The sequence below is a fragment of the Sabethes cyaneus genome, chromosome 2 (assembly GCF_943734655.1).
Source record: "Sabethes cyaneus chromosome 2, idSabCyanKW18_F2, whole genome shotgun sequence".
NCBI lineage: Eukaryota > Metazoa > Arthropoda > Insecta > Diptera > Culicidae > Sabethes > Sabethes cyaneus.
Genome location: NC_071354.1, coordinates 220,638,819 through 220,657,114, shown reverse-complemented (window position 1 = coordinate 220,657,114; position 18,296 = coordinate 220,638,819). Strand labels below are relative to the sequence as shown.

At 39.7% G+C, this 18,296-nt stretch overlaps 2 protein-coding genes across 2 annotated transcripts in view; both read right to left on the bottom strand.

Moving 5' to 3' along the window:
* Nucleotides 1-9,783, bottom strand: part of LOC128734422 (serine/arginine repetitive matrix protein 2) — a 40,969-nt gene extending 31,186 nt beyond the window's left edge. The window contains exons 1-2 of the mRNA XM_053828621.1: nt 9,169-9,783; nt 3,726-3,830 (exon numbers count right to left, since the gene is read on the bottom strand). Coding sequence (XP_053684596.1) covers nt 3,726-3,830; nt 9,169-9,410 — 347 coding nt within the window. The 5' untranslated portion in view covers nt 9,411-9,783. The remainder of the gene's footprint in view (nt 1-3,725; nt 3,831-9,168) is intronic.
* Nucleotides 9,784-13,597: 3,814 nt separating this feature from the next.
* Nucleotides 13,598-15,882, bottom strand: LOC128733969 (transcriptional regulatory protein AlgP). The gene is made up of 4 exons (XM_053827894.1): nt 15,838-15,882; nt 14,616-15,439; nt 14,294-14,421; nt 13,598-14,006 (listed from the first exon to the last, which is right to left on the bottom strand). The coding sequence occupies exons 1-4, from the start codon at nt 15,866-15,868 to the stop codon at nt 13,745-13,747; spliced, it is 1,245 nt and encodes a 414-aa protein (XP_053683869.1). The 5' UTR covers nt 15,869-15,882; the 3' UTR covers nt 13,598-13,744.
* Nucleotides 15,883-18,296: the final 2,414 nt, after the last annotated feature.

The following is an 18,296-nucleotide window of genomic DNA, read 5'->3' as shown; positions in this document are numbered from 1 at the left end:
CAACAGTCACGTACGGTTAACTACCATCGAGCAAGCATGTAGCTACAGTCAACTGCGCCGAGGGTACCAGTTTATTTTCAGCAGTGGTCGCAGTTTGGTGTGTATGGTGAAATTTAACAGCGAACGGCCATCTTTTAAAATTAGGAATTACATTGTTTGCAAACGCCCATAGCTTCTGGAATCGGAATCAAAATGACCCTGAATAATAGCCAGCACCAACCGGCGGAAAACTTTAAGCAAGATTTGGATGAATTCGAGCGTTTCGCCCTGGAGAATCTAGTACGGAACGAATGGGGTCTTAAGGTGGCCACATTGAACCGACTGATGTGTGAGTAGTTCTTTTTGCTTATATTACCAGTTCCCGATGTCGACGGCAGTGAATTTTAACAGTGCCAGCTACTGCTGGTCTTGTACGCGCATGTCACTGCTCTCCTGTTTACACCATAGAGCAGGAAAGAAGAGCTCGAACAAGCTTTCAATGTTGTTTGCTACTCAGCAACGATTTTAAATGTTCAAAATCGACAGTCTTAAACATAAAGAATCATAAATATTAATAGCCGAGCTCTCGTCGCTGGAATAACGTTCCCTTTATTGTTTTACTTCTATGGCATTATTTTAACGTTATCCTTCGCTTTACATGATACAATACAAAGACTGTGGAATTTCGGTGGAATGTCTGGAAGTGATGGAAGAGCGCGACTTGAACGATGTGTTCAACGATGAAAGAACCATTGGTCAGAAAATACTGCTCCGACATCGGATGCGCGAGTGGCGCCGAGGATTGCACTGGGTGAGTACTATTTCGGTGCTGTTTTTACGAATTGATAACAATATCGATAAAAAAAGGACTAATGGAATAGACTGATCTATTCCTATTTGTTACAGGGACTTAAATTTAATTAGTAGACAGAAAAAAGATTGTCACGAAATTTTTATTTTTTTCTAGTTTTCGAACTTTCTAAATAAGTTCAATTTTCTTGTTTTTTTTACCGCCAGAATTCAACACCAGACCATTCGATCGTCAAACGCCGGAACGAACGCCGTACGGACGACGATCCGCTGGATCTGGAGAAAAAACCTCGCATCTCCATTGCCAGCAATAGCATACAGCAGCTGCACACACCGAACGTCGTACTGCCGGATACTCGCATTTCCACAGCGGCGATCGCATCCTCTTCTACATCATCCTCGTCGGCAAACAATGCGAACAACATTATGGATGCTGGCAATCTGCCGATCCGTATAACTCCAGAAGCACTGCAAAGCTTCCTGCAGACCAGCTGCTCTGGCCGGTGGGTTCTGAACTGTTTCTCCGAAGGCCAGCAGCTGGACAAGAAAGCTCTCACCGAGCTGACGCACGTCATCGTGGAGCCGTTTTTGATCTACAACATAGCATTTACTCATGCGCTGATGCGACACTACGCGGAGATTATCGTCCATCTTTTTCCAACCGAACGGTTGGAAACATTTTACTGTCCCAGAAATATTATGCGTAAAAATCCAACTGGTAAACTGTACGATCGCTACGTAAACCAACGGCTGCGGTACAAAACCAAGTTCAATGCGCAGCGGCCAACCATGGTGGAAGATTTCAATCTACACCGGACGTTCGCCGAAATGAGCACCATCGGAGATCCAATGATGCAACATCATTACCTGGACTTCAGCATGGAACAACCGCCCAACCAAAGAGGAGATTTTTCCGAAACTCCATCGCAGGCGGACAATTTTAGCGAAGAATCAATGAATGTCTATGGAGCAGACGATGGCTCGGTGGAGGTGGGCAAAACGGCTCTTATGTGTGGTGACCGGCTCTGAATCGTTCATTTTGTGTTGTCAACCGACCCAAATGAACGGCTCATGGTTAGCTTTGCTAAGTTGATTAAGAAAATAGTTTTAAGTTATTTGCCATCAAAGAAGCACAAACAAGAAGACATGCATTTAGCGAAATTATTTACTTATAGTGACAAGAATGTGTTTTAACATTCAACTGAACCTTCCAACTTGAAATACAAATTGTTCGAATTTAATATTTTTAAACTCTCTGTTCAAAGTAAGCAATGTTACTGTTCTGAACAAATGCAATAAAACTCTACAGTAATACCAATCTATTTCAGTTAAATACAAATTTATTTCCTTTCGAAACCATTATCTTGACGTAGGGCTACGTCTTACGGCAAGGTTTGGCTGGATAGGATGTCATTCCAAAAAAATCTTTCTCGAAAAGTGGTCAGATTTTGAACGCTCATAGCATACCGGTTTCTCGATCGAGTTTCAATATTTTGCACCAATCGATCGGAACATCTTCTACGAGTTGGCTCAAATGAAGAATGCTATTAATTCGCAAGTGTACACTATTGAAAAATTGAAAAGCCTTATCCAACTAGAAATCCTCGCATCCTGATTGATTGGAAAAGACGTCATTAAAATTCGCACGTGATTTTTGCAAAAAAGTGACAGAAACTCCCCGTCCCAACAGGTAGAAGATTCTTTACGACGTTTAAACCTATACCAGTTTGATATCTGTACCTGGGAAGTACACCAGAGGGAAAAACCACACCGCTTCTTCAACCGATGTTATCATTTGATGTCCTAAAAGTAAACAATTTTGTTACAGCACAAAACCAAACCTTTTCGTCAATCGAGTTTATCTTTAACCCCTCTAAGGTTTACATCATTTTTAGCACCGCAAAATTCACTAAAATGGCCGTAACTTTTTTATCTTTCAATATTTTTTCACCAAACTTGGGAATTTTGCCGAAAATATTTTCTATTTTTATAATATCTACAGATAAAACGGATCCGGATGGCGAGCACAATTGCTCGTAACTGTGACAAAGTAATTGGTATGTCCACAGTCGATGATATGTTTACAAAAATCAACAGATTTCAAACAAATTTTATATATTTGGCAACTTTATCTGAAAAGGCCATGTCATGGTCTCCCAAGGAACTCCGGAATAACTCCGGGGCCATATGACATATGGCCATTATCTGTAGATATTATGAAAATAGAAAATAGTTTTGAGAAAATTCCCAAATTTGGTGAAAAAATATTGAAAGATAAAAAAGTTACGGCCATTTTAGTGAATTTTGTGGTGCTAAAAATGATGTAGACCTTAGAGGGGTTAAACATTGAATCTAGTCCAACTTAAAAGTGAGCGGTAATCCTGTCCTTTTGCCAGATTGTATCTATATTCGCGTAAACTCATATCGTAAACTTTTATAGATGGAAATACCGTAACTCCGTCATTAAAAAATAAGCGAATTTTCTCAACCTCAGCTAGCCTTATCAAACCCATCAAGCGTGTATATATGAAGAATCATATTATTACATGCATGGATATATGATGCTATCGCTACACAGAGACCTACGTAGTCCTGCGTCACCTATGCGGTATTGTCTTGTATACGGCCCCTTTGATTTTTTACCCTAAATTCTTCAGTGGCGAGAACTAGCTTTGGACACATAAATATGAAAATAAAAAACTGTTGCTATCAGAAAACACTTTAAATACCTAAACGATTCGGTTATTAATTTTCGTTGTCATTGTGAATGGACAGCAGCCGATGGGAAATTAAACCTATCGAATAACGGTGGCAGTCAATGCCCTCACTCGCCCTGCTAGCAAGCAAGCAGGCAAGGAACTTGAATGGTTTCCCAGATCCCCCCAGTACGGAAGTATAAAACAAACGCTTGAAAGTTGGAAGTGCAAGATACTTACAGTAATCGTCCATAATCATCCTTCGGTAGTTCCATCGACGTTCCTTGGTTCATCAGTTTGGATCGGTACAGTTCCACTTTGGCACGAACTTCCTCCTGGCCAAGCCTGGAAATGATTAAAGAAAAATTTATATTTTGGTAACGAGTTATGTAGCACGTAAATCTATACATTTTAAAAATTAAACCATTGAAAAACTAAAACCGCTATTGATTGCGTTCCTGCTTCAACTTGATAGTTGGCAGATATGATTGTTTGACCTCTAGATCATTTCTAATTGCTGTTCAACGCTATACTGTTGGGGGCGATCAAATAAACGATTTAGGACTAACACTGTTTCTTAATCACATTTTATTGTTATAATTGGCACACAAATTGAAATATTTCTAAAGAATAACACCCTAACCCTGAAGTGCTAACAACGTTACATTGCCACATACATACTATAGAACGACTGACTGTAAACTATTTTGATAATCAACAGAAAAATTAATGCAATGCTGCAATAAAACTCTAGAGTACATTTAACTTTCCAGTTTACAATGTTCGTTTTGTTCGGAGTACTATGATCAACATGGTTATTTAATTTGTTCACCTGCTTCACGAGTACTGACGAGTCCGACGAAACCTAAAGCGGCCGCTTTTATAATCGTTAGAAACGCAACTGTTCCGTACGAATTATTCAATTCAATAATGGGATATGCTTGTATTCCGAAACATAGTTATTCTGTTGAGTTTCATATTCAAACAATCCGGAATGTTTGATGTTTGAGAGCGGCGTAAAAATTAAAATGAGAGCTTACGATATTCTTTGGCACAAATTTCCTTGTGATACGACCGATGCAACAATAGAACATTTTACGAACTGACAACATTATGTCAAGTACCAGCACGTTTCCGTGCCAATAACAATAGCATCTGTCATATTAAAATGCTCTCCCGGAAAAAATGACCATAACACGAAGATAAAAATTGTTGAAGCAGTAAGATACAATATACAGTAAATTAAAATAATCGTCAGAAAAGATAACCAAACTTTAAAAAGGACGGCTTGTTAAGTATTTGAACAATAAAAAAATCTATTTTTTCGCGAACAAAAATTTTCTTTTACAGTAAATGTTATCGTCCTTTTATGGTAATTTTTTTCAAGCGAAACAACATAATGTAATTAAAAAAAGCACCAAATTTGTGACGAAATATGGCCATTTTTATTCCATTAAATATGAAACAAAAATGTGAACTAAATTTCAATTTGAGACACTTTTACCATAGGTTTTAATGTCCACAATAAAAGCTGTTGTAGACGCATTGTTTCTACTACAGAATTTAATGTAAATTTTTTCGTGCTTTTTGGTTCTGTCATGTAAGAGAGCGATTTACTTTGTACAACTAAAGTAAACGTTCGTGTGTAAAAACCAACAACAGCAAACTCTACTGCTTTGATATACTCTTCAACCATCTAACGTGTAAGACCATCTCTTAGCTCCTTGGACATTACAAGTGTCTAGAGCTTAAAGGTTAGAAAAGTTGGTATAAATGCTTCGCGAACAGAATATACACCCAGACAATAGTAACGAACCCGTAAAAAAATTTATATTAAATTTTGTAGTATAAACAATGCGTTTACAACAGCTTTTGTTGTGGACATTGAAACTTATGGTAAATGGATTGTAAAAGTGTCTCAAATTTAATTTTTTTCATAATTTTGTTCCTTATTTTATGCAATAGAATTGGCCATATTTCATCATTTTTTTGAGATCTTTTAACGACATAACCGATCTGGTAGCAATGAAAGAGTATTTTATTTTGAATTGCGCAGTGAATAATTATCATTGAAACTGACAATGTTTAAATGCTTTAGAACAGATAATTCGTAAACAAGAGTGACAATCTCTTGAACGGTAAACCTAAATTGTAAAAAAAATATCATTTTTTATCTTGCAAAAAACAAATCAATGGATCATTCCACCAAAAGTTCAAACAGTTTAGCCAAAAAACATGAAAAATTAATGAATTAGTTAATATACTCTTTTGAATTGTTGTTCAGGCAGCTTTTTGCGTTCACATTCAACATAATAGAAGTAAATATTTCCTTTAGAAATCAATGGTGAGTAAATTTTGACCGGCACGTAAAAACGACCGTCACGACATCTTTGACACTGGCGGATGTTAGGGGGCGAACTGTTAATAACTGTCACTTTGTTAGGGGACAGCACGCACACGATGGCAAATTGGCTTCTAACTTTACAGAGCACCACAAGAAATATGTGCTAGTAAGTTGTTCTATCGCTGAACCAGTAAATGAGAAAGTTTTGCGAATGATGCATGCAGATATGACAACCACGCTCTATTTCTATATTGAGTTTGATTTATACTGAATTAGCACCAGAAACAATGCGTTGGTATGGTTGTTCAATGAGATCGCTGAACCGACGCTCTCATCGTGTTGAACGTTTTGCTCATCAGCTTTGTCGGAATTTACGCGAATGTGCTCTATGAATCTAATTTTACGCGTAGCTTAACAATGAAGTTTTTTTACGCGAGCTGTGGAATTTACGCCATTTTTTACGCGAAATCTGACTTTTACTCGTTTGCCCTAATTACAGTGATTTTTTTTATTGCACTAACCTTATCGTCGATATTGGAAAAGAGCTTAATTGATTATCACTAACATTTCAAGTGTTGTTCATGTCATCTCTTGGCTTTATCATATCAGCCCGACTAACGAAAGTTTTTCTCAAAATCGGCGATAAGCTTAATGTAATTAACCAAATTTGACTGTACAAAATCGTAAGTATTATTCATCATGTTAAATCAAACGAGCGGTAGCGAGTTACGCTCATTACAACTTGTGAGACCTATTTACCGAAGTAGTACCAAACGTTTCCTAGACTATGCAGGGCTAGATGTTCGTCGGCGACCCATCTGGGACTCTTAGTTGAGTCAAAACGGCAGCGAGTAAGGAAATCATATACCCAGCAATTGAGTAGGCCGAATTACTCCATTCCATGAATTATATTTAGATGTTTTTTTGTGTGCTAAGTCAGCTACCGTTGCATCAATTCATATAACTTGAAAGAGAAAAAGTTGCTTTTACACTCCGCCATGCTAAAAATTTTCCAGATAGAAATTTCGATGGACATATTTGAATCCTCCGTAATTTTCAATATAACGCTCTGGTAATCACGAACGGAGGCTAGAAAACCAGGATTGGGACAAACCTAGATATACCCTTTAAAGTAATCAAAACCGATCGTAGCATTTGAGAAGAAGGCGGTCCTAAAACTCGTCCAGGATTACTCTTGTATTACATGGATGTTTTTAAAATTGATAAATCTACCGGAGCTGTGGTTACTGAAACAGGAATCGATATATCAATTCCAATGGGACAGTGGCGCACGGTCTTGCAGGAAGGAATACATACATCCTCTTTTTCGGGTTATCCAGCTGGTCGCTTAACCACCTTAATTCTCCTTAATAGCGTATAAAACTTAATGTCGGGTCCTTTTGTGTTGTTATCATCAGAGTTTTAAGGCGACCTCAAACGCCAATTCTACCCGACGAGACAGGCAATGTCGCCCACTAAACACTGGCAGAGTCCCAAGCATAGCGTTCCGACCCTGCGTGAACTCCTCGAATTGACGCTGAGATATTTCTGCTGAAGGTCGGGATGCTAAATTCTAAATATGATGATGATGATGATGATGAGGAAAAATGACAGATAGATCGCTTTCGGCGAACACCGGTTGTCCGCCGTCTAGTTTCCAACACAAACAACCACAAATGAACCAATAGAAAGACAAATCTAGGACCGTCAGTGGTTATCAATTTATAAGCAGGCGGTTCATTTTCGGTTTTTTGCTTAGTAGATGCTCATTTGACTACAACACTTCAATGCCGAAAATAAAGCCTGCTTATAAGGGCTTGACCCATGAAACAAATTTCAACTTCCATCCCCCTGGTATTTATGCACTGTCTCGAGATAGGTCTACAAAATAAATTGAGCGCAGTACGACGTGAGCATACGCGGTAGTAGATAGAAACTTTAGAGCATAGAGTCGCATCCGCCTCCCAACCCTCGAGACCAAACAGCTAGTGCGCAGTATTTATAACGGGGAGCCATCACCAAACCCCATAAAACGACCGTTGCCAAGCGCTTAGCTGTCCCCGCAACCTGTATAGAAATATGTTTGCAATACGATCGAATGACCAATTGTGTTAACGTTAAAACGCCGAAATGCCCTTCTGAAATAATAAAACCAGCTAAAAATTTTAATATTTTGCTCCTACTTTTCGTCAGCGGTTCACTTTACCTCTTCTCATTCTCACACCGGTTAGCTTTACCTTAATTTCCTTGCTTATCGAAATGATTTTTGACATTCTAGAACACTTCGATCCACATACGCAGAAATCTTACTTGATCTAAATAGGAACATCATTAGAATGAATTATGTAGAATATAGGATATAAATCAACATGCATTTTTGCATCCCCTTGTTTGTATTTGTATCAATAATTAAAAAATTAAAATTAGCATGCCCTAGATGAATGTTTCGGCATTTAAATTTGTCTAGATTTTTGAATATTCGCTACTACACTTGAAATTATCTTTAGAGCTTCCTTGTCGAGCATAGACATTTTTCTTCTTTCTGGTGCATTTATGGGTGTGGATGTTTCCACAAAATAGGCATTTTTACCATTATTTTTATCATCCGCATGATTCTACTCAAAACTATCACACTGCGGCTTATTGCAACGATTGCATTAGTCATAGGAGGCCGTATGACTCAACGGATTGCAATCAAAGCAGTTCATTACTGCGACGGCTAGGTGGTGGAGCAGATCCGGTAAATGCGTCTGGGCAGATATTTTGCAAACATTCTGAATCCATATTGTTTTGTACTAGAACGAGGTCAAAATATAGACAAAATAAAGAGCGAGCACCGTTAAAACTGTCTTCTGGAAAATCGATCCCCTTACATTCTCAGGTTTACACGAAGGAAGGTTTAAACGAACACAAACGGTGTGTGGTAAATTCTTTCGAGTAGACAAACAAAAAATCGACAAACATCGTGAACTTTTAACTAACGATTAGCTATCAGCAAGTTAGGGCATATTGAAAAGCTCTGTTTACTAAGGTTAAACTTAATATTGGCTCAAGCGATGTGCGGTCGTGATAAAATTAAGGTAATCGGATTAGTTCTACGTATTTGCTTAGCAATATACATATTTGAATTACAAAACTATATAAGTTGTTGTAAATACAAGCCTCGGTTTTAACATTAACATACGAATTTAACTGAAATGACAATTTACCTGCTTAAAAAATTGAGTTGTTTAATAGTTCATATCTATATCCATTCGTCAAATTACGCAATGGCGTACCGTGTGCTATCAATTTCACACGCTACAAACGTTAAACCTAAATCACCCCCATATCACTCACCCTTGGCTCTCCAGCACTTCCTCCAGTTCGGCACATTTCACCTCGATCTTGCGCTTCCGTTCGTGATCCAGAATGCCCTGGTTGGGCTGCCGGTTGGACTGTGCATCCAGCTTAGCCAAATCGTCCTCGGTCCGGTAGTTGACACTGTCCTTCTTGCCCGGTCGGACGAAGGCAACATTACGCTGTACGTGACCATTGGTGCCGGACCCGCGGGGAGTCGTCAGCCCGATTCCGTTGTACATTTTCGATTCACTTAACTATTCCCGAGGCAATAGTTGAGCATACTTTGCAGCAACAAAACGTTTATCAGCGGATTTTGACAAATACTGCCAACGAATACACTATTGATGTGTATTTTTAGAGGCTCTTGTTGGCTTCTCGCAAGGAAAATTTTCAAGTGCAGCTCCGCGAGCCGCGATAGGAAAATCAATATTCAAGCACTAGTAAATAAGTATAAATTCTGATAGAAAAACACTAATTGCCCGTCGTTCTATGCCGGAATAAAGATTTCGCACACCGCACGAGTATTTTAATGCCGATTTTGCAACTAAATGACGACAAATTTGTAGTTCAAAACTCTTTGCAGCAAAATTAATTAGCTAGAGCGTGTGTAATCGCGTTCTTCTCTTCGGCCATCACGCAGCAGCAAAGACGATTCGACGACGAAGGACGATGTGTTGCGAAAGCCGTTTGACATTTCGGCTTGAGTGTGTGTTAGTGCTAGCGCGAGCTTCAGCTTCACACAAAATTTCAGACGAATCCGAGGAATCATTGGAAATAGCTGGTTTTGAAGTGACAACAACTTTTTTTTTTTTTTCCTGTATGGACTCATCACTGCGACCAGTAAGTTAGATCTATTGTGATATCGCCCGGGTGTTTGTTGTATAACCCGCACTGCATTTATTTTAGCTATAGTCGCTATTGAGTGAGCGATATGCTTATTGAATTTCTTTTTTTTATGCGTGCTTGTGTGTAATTGGGTACCCTTCTTTCAATGCTTTACTCTACTTTATCCACCTCGTTCCACATGACAGCGCACAGTCCCCAATTATAGTCATCCCTGGCGTAGCAAACCAGTGCATTTTTACTACAAGGGTCTCATTTTTGCACTGTCAATAGGCCATATCGGGATAATATAGAACTCAGCATGAAGGAAGGGCGATGAGGGGCCTGAGAATAAACCCATGCTAAAGTCACTTTGACATCGAATGGCCTGATTCTACTAAGATTCGAACCCATGACCATTCGCTTGTCAAAGCAGACTCGGTAACCTTGCGGCTACAGAGCCCCCAGAGACAACAACTTACTCTTGGCGCTAGTGTATACGGATAGCTTATAATGTACATTAGCGCTAGAAGCAAACAGGTGTCAATCAAAAACTAGTTATGTTCATTGATCCATTGGCAGAAAGAAGCTTGTTGGATACGTAGTTGGCGCTACAGTAGACAAATTACTTATATAGAAATAAATACACTCAACCCCCGCTAATATGAAAAATACCCCGTTCAGATTAAAGCGGGGTACGCTGCTGAAAAGAAAACAGCTCAAGAAAAAATCTTGTTATTTACCGAAGAAATTTTGACAACTCCAATGCAAGCAACCGCCTGTCATTTTTTCTTGTGGTAATAATTGCGCCGGATATTATTCCGTACGGAAAAGTGACGCTTTAATTCACTTGCGTGTAAACCAACGTCATCTGGACGTGAAATAATATTTCTTATGAGGTGCGTACTGCTTAAGAAATCGTAAAAGAAATCGATTTCTTGAGCATTTCTTGTCCTATCTTTTTACCCATTACTTTTCAGCAGCGTACCCCGCTTAAGTGTGGATTAAGCGAGTTTATTTTTAATCTGAATATTTGGTCATTTTATTCATTTTTACATACGCGCAAGGCGCGCTCCCTATAAATTGGTTGTTTTGATTTGACGAAAACAAACGTTTTGAAAACTTTTCGAATATGCGCGAATTCTACATGACTGGATTGTACAAGAGAAAATTGTTTCGACAGTTTCAACAGTATAATCAATACAGAGCACTGCAGCGACACTGGCATTCTATCGAGCTTTGTACGAGCGATAATGGCGGATATTGAGCACAAGTGGGCACAATCTTTTGACATTCCTTGGAGGAGCGTCGAGTTCGCCCTGACGTAGTTACTATGGATACATTCATGATTGTTTGTTGTTCGAGTGTAAAAATGTAAACATTGTTTAATTTTGCAGATCAGCTGAAGTGGAACATAACTAACCGGATTCAAACTTTTATAGTGGTTTGCGGCCATAATTTGCTGAAGGCACTGGTTCAGAATACTTTTTCACAATCGTGCGAATTAAACATTCGAAACATCACACATCAACGCAAACATTAACTTCATGTTGGTCGAGCCGTTGTCACGTTTGCTCTCGAACAGCGTCTCGACTTGATAAGAAACTTTCCGTTGCGTATTAGGACATTCTCCCTGAAATTTGCGAAAACTGCAAAGCCGCAATCCATAAAACTTGTTGTCCGTTCAATTATGTTCCTCTTTAGCTGATCTGCAAAATTGAACAATGTTTACATTTTTACATTCGAACAACAAACAATCATGAATGTATCCATAGTAACTCCGTCAGGCCGAACTCGACGCTCCTCCAAGGAATGTCAAAAGATTGTGCCCACTTGTGCTCAATATCCGCCATTATCGCTCGTGGAAAGCTGGATATATATTGATTCTACTGTTTCAACTAAAACGATCTATTTTGGGTGCTGAAGACAGGTAGGTTGCATATAGAGCTTTCAAGTTATGTGTGTGTTGGTGCTTGAAAATGAAGCAAACAACAACAGTAAACAAAAGAAAAGCATTCTTTTGTCACCAAGGTACAGAATGAATTTCATCTTCCGCTGGCTTAAATGCCAGCAAATTTTCAAAATGTGTGCTTGAATTGGAAACAGGATGAAAAATTTAACCAAAATATGTGCTCTGCAGTATAGCAACCGGAGCAACACAACTCATAATCACTATTTTTCTGGTTGTTCCCCAACATGAGGCAAACAACTTGTATACACGCGTATTTCGGTGTTCACTAGTGTGGGTTCTGGGTAGTTCAGATTAAAACTGTACAGATTACAGCCTACTATCGCCCTGAAAAGAAATGGGCAAAAAGATAGGCCAAGCAATGCTTAAGAAAAGATTTTCCGTTCGCGATTTCTTTACCAGTATGCACCTCACAAGAAATAATATTTCACTTTCAGATGGCGCAGTTTTACGTGCAAGTGAATTTAAACGTCACTCTTCCGTACGGAATAATATCCGGCGCAATTATTACCACAAGAAAAAAGGACAAAGAATTGCTTGCCTTGCAGTTGTCAAAATTTCTTCGGTAAATAGCAGGATTTTTTCCTGAGCTATTTTCTTTTCAGCTGGATACTAGGCTTAAAGGTCATTCCAGCGGGGATACATGGTACCTTAGATTATTGCTTAGATTATTAAAGTAGATACGCCACTCTTCGTAGATTCAATCGCCAGTAAAGTGGCTTCTGACGGCAATAAGGTATACTAACCTGCCATATGTTCGTAGAGCGTTTTCATAGGTACACGTTTGACTATAGCATCTGTCACTACCACTTGTGTAAAATGAGAAGGTGATACAAAGACTATGACAGTCTACTTCACCCTACCGCCAGTCGATAGTGCGGATGGCATACTTTTTACCACAGAGAATTCTTACCATCAAGCTTTTGTCTTATAGATTATTAAAGAAAGTAGTTATTGCCCCTTTTATGACTATTTAGTCTACTGTGATAATCATTTAATGCAACGTACCGCATTTTGCACTGTTAATCTGACACTAGAGTGGCTTTTAATTTGATCTACTAATGAGTTTGACTTCTTCCCCTTCTTTTTCACTTCATTTTCTTTGAGCGAAATCGTGTGCGAGATTCGACTGTGATAATCGTGTAAATCGGGGTAGTCTAAATAGGGGCAAATGTCGCAATATTTACGCCACTCTTCGCAGATTCAATCGTCGGTAAAGTGGTTCCTGACGGCAACAGGGTGTACTAACTTGTCATAGTATTCGTAGTGTTTTCATAAGCACACGTTTGGCTATATCATCTGTCACTAACACCTTAGAATATTAAAGGAACTAGATACGCCAGTCTTTGATTTCCTCATTTTTCCTTTGATTTTTACCGAAGAAATTTTGAAAACTGTGGATTTCCATAGAAATCTGCGACATCTGTACGTGACGTGATTATTAATGTTTATTTAATTCGCGCCATCTGAACAGTTCGTGACTTCAGCACTTCAGGTTCAGGTTCAGACAGTATGCGTATTTTTTTGATTTTTTGAAACTTGAAAAAGCTAAGCAACTTTAAGTTTCCGAGTGAAAGAAATTTGCAATTTTTTTTAATTAATTTTCGGATCAATTTTCACTCATGATACATTGGCTGATTTTTGTAAATCTTATATTTTTCTTACTTCGCGCAAAACTCAGCACTTTCATCTCGCTTCTTGAGTTTGGAATATTATTTTACGTTTCCGACCGCTCTCGGCAGTCAGAACTTATCAATAGCAAAAGCAAAACAAAAACTGCATTTAGATGATACCGATCTTGTTGGCGATATCCAATGCATCGTAGTCCCGAGCCAGCCGCACGTACGCCTTCTTCTTGCCGTCCGGTCGCACCAAGGTGTTAATCTTGGACACCTTAATGTCGTAAAGCTTCTTAACGGCGGCTTTAACGTGGTTCTTGTTAGCACGCAGATGGATCAGGAACACCAGCGTGTTGTTGTCCTCGATTTTCTTCATCGCCGCTTCGGTTGTCAGTGGGTATTTGATGATGTTGTACGCATCCATACTGGAGAAGAAAAATGCAGCCGCAATTTCCGCATGTTAGACAATTGGTATGGCCATTTATAGATATTACTAATTTACGGGATGGGTTTGTAATTCCGTAAGGAACTTTCGTATGACTGTTTCTAACTTTAAGTATACTGTCTAGTTGGTATGTGGTAGACAATAGTTGCAACAGAGAGATATTTTCTTTTGCATTCCTTTAACAAGGGATTCCATAGTGGGTAGGAATCTCTTGAGTAATTTCTTTTAAGAATGCTTATACAATGCGCATTATTAAGAGTTACTTACCGGCTGCGGGTTGGGACTGACTTCCTGGGGAACTTGGGGTTACGCGGCAACTTCAAGGTGCGTGGCCGACGGAACTTAACCGTGGTGCGGATTTTCCGCAGTGCAGTTCCAAACGGTCCCTTGACGACCTACGAATCGAATAGAGAATAATGATTGATTATTGAGAAATTTGATTGTTGCGGATAGAATTTTCATTTTAAAATGGTCAGTTAGAAGACATGTTTTTTTTCACTATCACAATTCAAGGAGATTCCCTCTTCAAATTTTCATCATATAAATTAAGTAAATTCTATCAACGAATTATCAAACGATTCGTACTTACCTTAGTCTTGGTACGCTTGGCCCTCAGCAGAGCGGCAGCACGAGCTTTGGCTGCTCCCTTCTGAACCTTAGCTTCGACGGCCTTCTTGTCGCCTTTGGCAGCAGCAGGCTTCTTGGCAACCGGTTTCTTACCGGCAGCACCCTTTCCAGCAACTGGCTTCTTACCGGCTACTGGTTTCTTACCAGTGGTTGTTGCCTTCTTAGCGGTAGCAGTACCAGGTTTCTTGGCGGCAGGTGCTCCCTTCTTGGCAGCCGGTTTCTTGACTGCAGGCTTTTTGGCCGCAGCCTTCTTATCACCGGCAGCGGTTTTCTTTGCCTTGGCAGCAGCATCGGCAGCCTTCTTGGCAGAAGCGGCAGTTGCAGCAGCTGACTTCTTGGCTCCTCCTGCAGCAGCCGGTTTCTTCGCGGCTCCTGCAGAACCAGCCGCAGCAGCAGTAGCTCCCTTCTTAGCATCCTTTTTCGCCTCGGGCTTAGGGGCAGCCGCTGGAGTCTTTTTGCTCTCAGTAGCCTTCTTCTTTTCCGGAGCCGGTGCTTTAGTTTCGGCTGGAGCAGGACGTTTTTCAGCGGATTTCTTCTCGGCTGGCTTCTTTTCCGGGGCAGCTTTCTTCTCAGCAGCTGCCGGTTTCTTTTCGGGAGCAGCCTTCTTCTCAGCGGCAGGTTTCTTTTCAGGTGCCGCGGCCTTCTTCTCAGGGGCTGGTGCTTTCTTCTCAGCAGCCGGTTTTTTCTCGGGGGCTGGTTTCTTTTCAGCTGCAGCAGGCTTGGAACCCGACGCTGCCGAAGCAGCGGCTGCAGGTTTCTTCTCTTTTTTCTCGGCCGGTTGGCCCGCTGTAATAGAACAAAGCACTTAGTCATTATTCAGAGAAAAAAAACAATACCGCACAAATCATTGTGTAGTTTTTTCAGTAATCTAGTTAATATAGTCTCATTCACTGAGTATTCAGAGAGATTCCCTCTAGAATTAAAATTCATCATTAGGTCACAGCATTTTCTGGTAGATTGTCACTACTGATACACAACACATATGTATTTACAAAATGCGTGCAGGAGACGATATTCCTCGTGGCGTATACAAACGAAATTTGCACCCAATTTTCTGACTAAAACTTTAAAAAGCGGCGGAATATTTTCTTAAATTTTGAAACACAACGTAATCCGAAGCTTTGACAAGAACTTAAAACACTTTTTAGGTATTTAAATCAGTAAAATAGTCGAATTTTCCTTACCGGGCTTCTCAGACGGTTTCTTCGGAGCCATACTTGTGATGGAAAAGAGCTGTCAAAGGGATTCCAATTTCGCTAGCTGCTTTTGCTTCCGGTAGGGTGACAGATAAGGGGCTGGCAAATAAATTATTCTATGCAAATGTTTTTCAAGCGAGTCAATTTTGCGCTTGCGCGTCCTCTGGCGGTCAAAGTCGGAAAGGTATGCAGTTTCCGCTTCATACACTGAAAGAATAATGTTTCAAACATCGTGGCAGTCATTTTCAATGCAATTATTAAAATAAACAGACAGCGCTGAAGCAGTTTTTTCTTAAATTTTCGAACTTTTAAACCAAGTGAAGATAGAATTAACAAAAGGGCAAATGTCGCAAGCGTAAACAAACCGAGTGGGGGTTGATTTTCCTATGCTGGTCCAGCAAAAAATACCTCTCACTCGTTTTGTTTACGTTTGCGACATTCGCCCTTTTGTTAATTCTATCTAGAAGTGTTTAAGATTTTTTTTCGAGAATATTAAATAAAAAAGTTTTTTAATTAGGGTCGGGATTACCGATACGGCCAACATCATATTTTAAGAACCGGAATTTTAAAACTGGAAAATTTGTTTTTCGGCAGAAATTTGTTTTTGACGGTAAATTTTTATTACTGATGAGTAAAATCAACAATTTCATTATAAATCAATCGCTTATTAGTATATCTGGCATTTTATACAGCACGTTGCTGTATATTTGCATTTCGACTGCATAGATGTTGTAAATCAACATGCAAAATTTTAATTCTTCTTGTTGGTAATTAGCTAGAAATAAGCACTGTCGGCATTAAAAGAGGGTAAGCAGTAAAGTAGCCCCATATTTATTGCTAAAGTAGCTTTTAGATAGCAATCAAGATGACTTAAATGCTTATTGGCTTGCATGTGAATAGTATTGGCAGTGCTTATTGGTTACCTGGGTAGTATTATTTTTTAGAAACATTCACAATTTTCCATACTTTGAGCAACACCTGTCGTCTGTTGGTGAAGAGCCAACGTTTTTTCACAATGGAGGATGTTCGCAATTAGACCTTTTGATTACCAACAAAAACGAAAAGATTATACGCTTCAATCAGGTCAGTTTTCCCGGGTTGTCACAGCATGACCTTATATTCGCTTCGATAGACTTTAGCGTCACAGAACCCGTACACGTGAACACTTATCGGGACTATGTCAACTTTGACCCGCATGCTTTGGAAAATGCAATACTCGCGATTCCTTGGAATAGTTTCTATGAAATTGAAAATGCTGATGAATCCTTGGAATTCTTCAATTTCCATATCAAAGAAGTACACGATTGCTGCATACCTCTACGAAACAGGACCAATCCAACGAGATCCAACGCGTGGTTTAATGACAGTTTTCGACGTTGCCTATTCGAACGCGACCTTGCATACAGAGATTGGTTAACAGCTACACCGCAGTTGAAGGGTTTCAAACGACAGCATTACAAGAGGCTACGGAATCGTGCGAATGCGGAAGTTGCACGAGCCAAAAAGTTGTACCTTGAGAGGTACCTGGATAGCAGGATGTCTTCAAAAGTTTTGTGGCAGCGTGTAAAGAGCCTGGGTGTTAGGAAAAATCAAGCCCCAAACACAATGCATACGGATTTTACTACGTTGCGGAAATTTGACAGAAAACCCATGGAAAACCTGTCAAATTGCCGCAACGTAGTAAAATCCGTATGCATTGTGTTTGGGGCTTCAGACAGCGCGGCTCAGCGAATTTGATCCTGACGAAGTAAACAGTGTTTTTCTGTCGAACTATACCACCAGTGACACCATAGACAGAGGTTCTTCAAGTGCAACATCACCATCGCCGTACGCTTTCACTTTTCGCCAAGTACATTGGTGGGAAATTACTAATATTATCTAGGGAATCAAGTCTGGATGGTATACCTATCGGCTTTATTAAGGTCATCTTACCGTTGGTTATCCAACACAAAACTCACTTATATAACCATCTCGTTGCGTCCTCTAGGTTTCCGAGTTGTTGGAAACAAGCAAAGGTTTTGCCACTAAAAAAGAAACCTCATCTAGATGTCATCACAAATTTACGTCCGATAAGCATATTATGCGGATTGTCAAAAATATTCGAGAACCTTCTCAAAGAGCAAATGACTTCATATATTGACAAAAACAACCTACTAAGTAAATACCAAACTGGTTTTCGAGTAGGTCAAAGCATCAAAACCGCCGTACTGAGGGTTCACGATGACTTAGCGGGAATAGCCGATAAAAAAGGAGTAGACATCCTGTTTTTATTGGATTTTTCGAAAGCTTTTGACACCATTCCTCATCGGGAACTATTGGATAAATTGGGAGCACAATTCAACTTCTCTTCTGCAGCTGTGAACTTGCCCCAGTCGTATCTCCAAGGAAGAAAACAAACGGTGTTCTGCAATGGCCGCTTCTCGAATATGGTAGAAGTAACGTCTGGT